Source organism: Caretta caretta, chromosome 11 (assembly GCF_965140235.1).
Source record: "Caretta caretta isolate rCarCar2 chromosome 11, rCarCar1.hap1, whole genome shotgun sequence".
Lineage (NCBI taxonomy): Eukaryota > Metazoa > Chordata > Testudines > Cheloniidae > Caretta > Caretta caretta.
Window position 1 is genome coordinate 42,980,379 of NC_134216.1, and position 5,683 is coordinate 42,986,061.

The 5,683-nt window shown below is 44.4% G+C and overlaps 1 protein-coding gene across 2 annotated transcripts; it reads right to left on the minus strand.

The window, feature by feature from the left end:
* Positions 1–980: 980 nt before the first annotated feature.
* ATP5MC3 (ATP synthase membrane subunit c locus 3) lies at positions 981–5,272 on the minus strand. 2 transcript variants are annotated; one of them, XM_048870519.1, is made up of 5 exons: positions 5,168–5,272; positions 4,976–5,076; positions 3,687–3,749; positions 2,906–3,099; positions 981–1,233 (listed from the first exon to the last, which is right to left on the minus strand). In XM_048870519.1, exons 2-5 carry the CDS (start codon positions 5,012–5,014, stop codon positions 1,119–1,121), a joined length of 411 nt encoding a protein of 136 aa, XP_048726476.1. In that variant the 5' UTR covers positions 5,015–5,076; positions 5,168–5,272; the 3' UTR covers positions 981–1,118. The 2 variants fall into 2 exon arrangements, with proteins under 2 accessions (XP_048726476.1, XP_048726475.1); XM_048870518.2 differs by having other exon boundaries at positions 3,672–3,749.
* Between the last annotated feature and the right edge of the window lie 411 nt (positions 5,273–5,683).

Below are 5,683 nucleotides of genomic sequence, written 5' to 3' on the forward strand. Positions count from 1 at the left end.
ACAATCAAAGCTGCATATGGTCATCAGTCCCATTAATACTGTTAAAGCAGAATCACTATAGAACAACACACCTGGTATTTTAAAGATTTCCTGCATATAGACAACTCTGACCCAGTTTGTAAACTGATATTTAAAGAGTCTGAGACACTGGTCAAGACTGACCAAGATTTGGATACAGGAGATTGGACTGCAGAACCACTTTTGAGCAATGAGGTTTGAAACAGGCCAAGCTTCTGGACCTATGGGACTCTTAAAAGACAGTGGACTTTCTTAAAGTAGCAGCATTACCACAGTTTGTTGAGCATTTAAAATCAGGGGTAGTCAATTAATTTTTATATCAAGGTCCAAATGTCTTGGTCAAGGTACAGTCAAAGTCCAGATGCCAGAGAAAATAAGTAGTAAATAAAGATTTCAGGGTCTGTTCAGAAACATCTGACAGTCCAGATTTTATCTTCCTATTGACTACCCCAATTTTGATCCTTAGATGAAAGGTGCTAAGGAACACATTATCAAGTTCAGCAGTATTGGAATTGAACATGGGAAGAGGAAACAAAATGGTTTTAGTAGAGGAAGATAGGTCTAAAAGTTTAATTGTGGTTCTGAATGTTATTTCAAAAGTCATTAGTATTTCATATACCTAAGGTCACCAATAGCCTTAGACAGGTTATTTTAGGGGTCTTTAACCAGAAAGATGACAAATGCATCAAACTTAAAATTAAAATTGACACGATATATGCAATAACTACATAGAGAAAGCCTTTAATGTGCATTTCAAACTTCATGGCGTTCTGTTTGAAGTTATGGTTACGGGGTCCTATACTCCATGTGAATTCACTGGGATCAGGAGAAATTTGTGGTGACTGCAGGTCAGCATAGGCCCCCATTTACAGTTTTTCACATTAACTAATATCCTTCCCCCCAAAAAAATCATACCCAATACAGAGTGTTCAAATTAATAAATGAAGGCCACAGCCAGACAGTTAAAGTTATTATCTTTAATGAAATGACTTTGGAAATAATGTTCATTTCCACGACACCAACATTTTGGGAGCCTCAGTAAAATACATACAATTACATTTGTAGTTTACTAATGCCAAAATTACGAGCAGCAGATCTCTTCACATTGCAAACAGGATCAAGAAAGCAACCATCAGACAAAAGAGACCCATAGCTTCAGACAGGGCGAATCCCAGGATAGCATATGAAAACAGCTGCTGCTTCAGAGAGGGATTTCTAAAAGAGAACGTGCAGGTATAAGATTGTTTTATATACATACAAATTAAGAATTTATGCTAATTTAGTTTGATGCATCTGACAGAGCCAGTTAAGGATTTTAAATTACTTTCATGCTACAGATTCCCTCCTAATAGCAGGGAAAACACACAGTAAACCCACACAAACGTTAACAGAGTTAACCATACAATCGTGACCTCTAAATAAGTTAAGACTGGATTTAAATTGTGTACACTGCATATTAATATACCCATGTTTGGGTATGACATTTTACACAAGCACAAGATTACAAACATGAAGGCCCTGTCTATACAAGTGCAAAACCAAAAGAGCCTTGGTAGACAGAGATATCAACATGGAGAAAGTTCATATGCAGTAATTACCTACCAGCCTAAGATTTCTCTGGTTAATTCCACTGGTGTGCAATGCACACAATTGAGTATTCCCGGGGGCCTGAGTTTGTTATACATCCAGAATTATTCTGAACACCCTTGTAATATTTAGGTGGCTTACAGATAACCCATAATACTCAACTATTTCTGCCTTAGATGGCTTGCCAGCCCCCTAAAACTGCAACTGAGTATACTTGAGGAAGTGTGGGAGGAAAGAAGTAATTATGGATTAGTAACTTGTAACACTTGCCTCCCTGCCCCTCTCGACCCCACAAAAAAAAAAAAAAAAAAAAAGCAAGCACAAATGTCAATTTGAAACAGTCATTTTTTTTGTAGTTTCAAGAGATAAAGTAACTAGTTTGGTTAGAAGGATATTTTTGTTTCCTGAATGGGAAACAAAATCAGGCATTTAATGCCAAGTTGATACTTTGTAAGAGTGTTCATAAATGGAAACAAGTTAAGGTGTTTAAATATATTTTTGTCGGGGGGAGGGAGGGGAGAAGAGAAAGCAGGAACTCTACAGCTAGTTAAGTAATTTCATGCCTGTGCCAGTTGCTATCTGCTCAGTAGTAAGATTCGAGATACTACTGTATGGGAATTAAATGAAATAGGGGAAACAAAATTATGAACACAGTGAACTAAGATCTCTCCCTCTTTAAAGGTGTTTCCCCTTCTCAAGCTCCAACAGTGGAATCACTAGTCTGAAATTGGTTGCCATGGAAGTAGTTACTGCAGTAACTCTATAAAGCTGCATTTGGCACAACATTAAGAAAAAGATTCTTGCTACAGCCCTGTAATCAACCTTACTTCTTAAGAACAATCCTGATAATTGGGTTAAAAGAGGCACAGGATCTCAAGTTAAATATTAACATCCACCATCCAGTTTGTCCCTCTGTTAATGTAGGATTGTCCCCTACAAAATATTGTTAAGCTATATTCAGTCTAGGATAGGTTTTGGAGTCTCAGAGTTGAAGCTAGTACTGAAGAACTAAACATGAAACACTGATTTAGCTGTAGCTGGTTTGCCCTGAGAAGTCACGTAAGGTTTGCATATACTGAATTCTGGAATATTAGAAATTCAGCACTTGTGCCTGGTGTGCCGTTACCTAATATTCTAACAGCTTGACATGTTAGAAGAATTATTCGAGGGGCTTTACTTCAACTCTACACACTAACTGTTTTAGTGGAAGTTTATCAAGACTTTGCTACCAATATATATCTTCAAGTTTATCATTAAATAGGTTTGCATGCAACTTAAGTGATATTAAAAAAAGGATTACCTGGCATAGCCAATGATTAGACTACCAAAGACTGTTCCGATACCAGCACCAGAACCAGCCACTCCTACTGTGGCAGCACCAGCACCAATAAATTTGGCAGCAGTGTCAATATCCCTGCTGACAGCACTAGTCTGGAACTCTCTAAGTGCTACTTGGGAGACAGCATTCTGGGCTCCATTGAGTGTTGAGCTGCCCTGAGAAACAAACATGAAAAGCATTTAAATACAGAGACAAACTGAGATCTTCCAAAGCTATTTTGAAGTTTTGAGTTATTCTACCATTCTTCTATTACAAATACAGTAAACCAGAGTGGTTAAAGAGTTTATTAGAGTCTGTGACTGGAAGTTTAGACTTCTGTATGTTACTTGCAGAACATAAAGGACTGTAGCTTTGATGGGAGAAAATGTATTAGATGACCCTTTAGGATCTGTCATACAGTCAATATTTTAGTTAGTAAAAAGAAAAGGAGTACTTGTGGCACCTTAGAGACTAACCAATTTATCTGAGCATAAGCTTTCGTGAGCTACAGCTCTCTTCATCGGATGACTGCATCCAATGAAGAGAGCTGTAGCTCACGAAAGCTTATGCTCAGATAAATTGGTTAGTCTCTAAGGTGCCACAAGTACTCCTTTTCTTTTTGCGAATACAGACTAACACGGCTGTTACTCTGAAACCTTAGTTAGTAAAGTACATTTGAAAACTAGGATGAGAACACTTGGGCTCACCAGAAAGTTTAGGAAGCTACAGAGTTTAGTTTATAAGGTACCTCTCCAGTCCTGACCTCTGGCTTAGACAACACTGATGCAGAAATTGGTCTGTACAAGACTCTTGATCCTGCACGGATCTGTAAGAGAAAATAAAGTGACATATTTGACTACAAACATATTTCTACATAACTGCACTGGCTTTTAATAGTGATTTTTTTATATAAGATCAAGGACTTTGCTAGTCACTAAGTCTTTCATCTTAAGGTCAAGGCAGTGGACATTGACAATCTGCAGACATTGGCATATCTAGCAATGTCAGTGCAAAATAAGAAGAAAGCTTTCATTTATCACTTGATTCCCTAACTCTCAGTCCCCTTTTCTGGAATGGGTTCTTTATGTCAATGTTCATGCTAATCCCTTATCTGGAGCCATTGCTAAACAGCACTGTAATACTGAGAGCAAATAATGTTTTTATTGCTATTAGATAAATCACACTTAAAACAAAGGGTGAGATAACACATTTTAGAAATTAAAATGAAAGCAGGACACTGAACATTTGTAACCCGACACTAATCAAGTTGCTACCCATTTGTTTATATCAAAACAAGTACTTCTGACTTGCTTATTTGTGAGTATCATGCTATAGCTGAACAGTGAAATACAGAAGACTGCAAGAATAATTCAGATCTCATTTTGAAAGGGTAACTGCCCTCATGTTTCAGAGCTAAGAAGAATAAAGTAGAAACTTGAGTTTTTCAGCAGTAATAAAAATCCACTGCAATGCACTTAAAAATCTTTAGCTACTCTGTAAGAAGGAATTGGTAACTTTTGAGAGACAACACCCAAAATTAAATCTAGCAAGGGAGGAATGAATGAACCCTCTCTCCAGCGCGGCCTGCTGGTGTCCTTGGGCTCCCACCGCTCTAAGGTCACGGTGACTCGTACCGGCCCGTGTCCGCGGCAGAACGGGGAGGGCGCCGGCTGCGCCGAGTGATCCCGGCAGGGGCGGAGGGTCCTGCGCAGCGGAAGCGATAAGCTGGAGTTTGACCTACAGCAAGGGGCTGAGCGGGCGCCAGGCCCCACGAGCAGCGCCCAGCCCTCGGGGCGGGGGGATCGCTTCTCTCCCCCCAGATCCCGCTACTCACCGCGGAGCCCGAGGCTGCAGAGAAGGGACTTGACCTACAGCAAGGGGCCGGGGGAGCCAGGCCACGGCGGCAGCTCACTCCTGGCACTGGGGAAGCCCCCGCTGCAGCCTCACAGCCGCCCCCTACCTCCCGGAGCTGGGACCTGAAGCCAGCAGCCTGGAGGGGGCCGCGCGGGAGCTGTCCCGAGCCGCAGCGGCGGCGCAGCCGGCGGCACTCACCAGGGCCGGGGAGGAGGCGAGCTTCACGCAGGCGAACATGGCAGAGGGCTGCGGGCTGGCGCTGTGTCCCCGGGGCCTCCTCGGCGCTGGAATCCGCCTCTCTGCGGAGAGAGCAAGCGCGGTTAGGGCCGGGGCGCCGCGAGGTAGATGGGGGCAGATGGGGCGACCGTCCCCGGCTCCCCCCACACTTACCGGCTGCAGCGGCAGAGGTCGAGCGGACTGAATGGGGTGGGGTGCGCAGGCGCGGCGGGGGCGAGGAGCGCCCGGATGTAGGGGGGGGGGAGGAAAACGCTGCAGCCCAAGGTCACTTTGTAGCAACTTTATTGGTCCCCCCGCAGGGGGCGGGACTGAGCCGCGCCGAGCGCAGCCTCCCGCGGCCTAGCGTCCGCCGCCCACGCTCCGCTGGCGCGCGCCCGGCTTGGGGCTTTGCGGCTGCGAGTCCCGCTTTCTTCCCGCGCTCGCCTTCCTAGCGTCGTGCCAGGGCCGTTCGGCACCGAAATCCCGCCGAGGAGCCGGGCCTGAGGGCCAAGCAAGCATGGGCAGGCGCCAAAGCCGCAGTGGGAGCTGGTCCCTGCCCCGCAGAGCCTACAGTGTGTCCCAGCTGCCCCGCCTGGGCTCCTGGCGTGGCTCCTGGGCGCTAGGCCCCTGGTACTTCCTTTGAGAAATCATTTCCAGTGGCACCACCTTTGTTTCCACTGCTTTCACACG

Excerpts from the sequence above, each read along its gene's own strand:
- ATP5MC3 (XM_048870518.2), bottom strand. The coding sequence starts at position 5,014 with ATGTTCGCCTGCGTGAAGCTCGCCTCCTCCCCGGCCCTG. Across the intron at positions 3,100-3,671 it reads CAGAGGTCAGGACTGGAGAG|GGCAGCTCAACACTCAATGG; the intron begins GTACCTTATAAA and ends TTTGTTTCTCAG. Across the intron at positions 1,234-2,905 it reads CTAATCATTGGCTATGCCAG|AAATCCCTCTCTGAAGCAGC; the intron begins GTAATCCTTTTT and ends GTTCTCTTTTAG.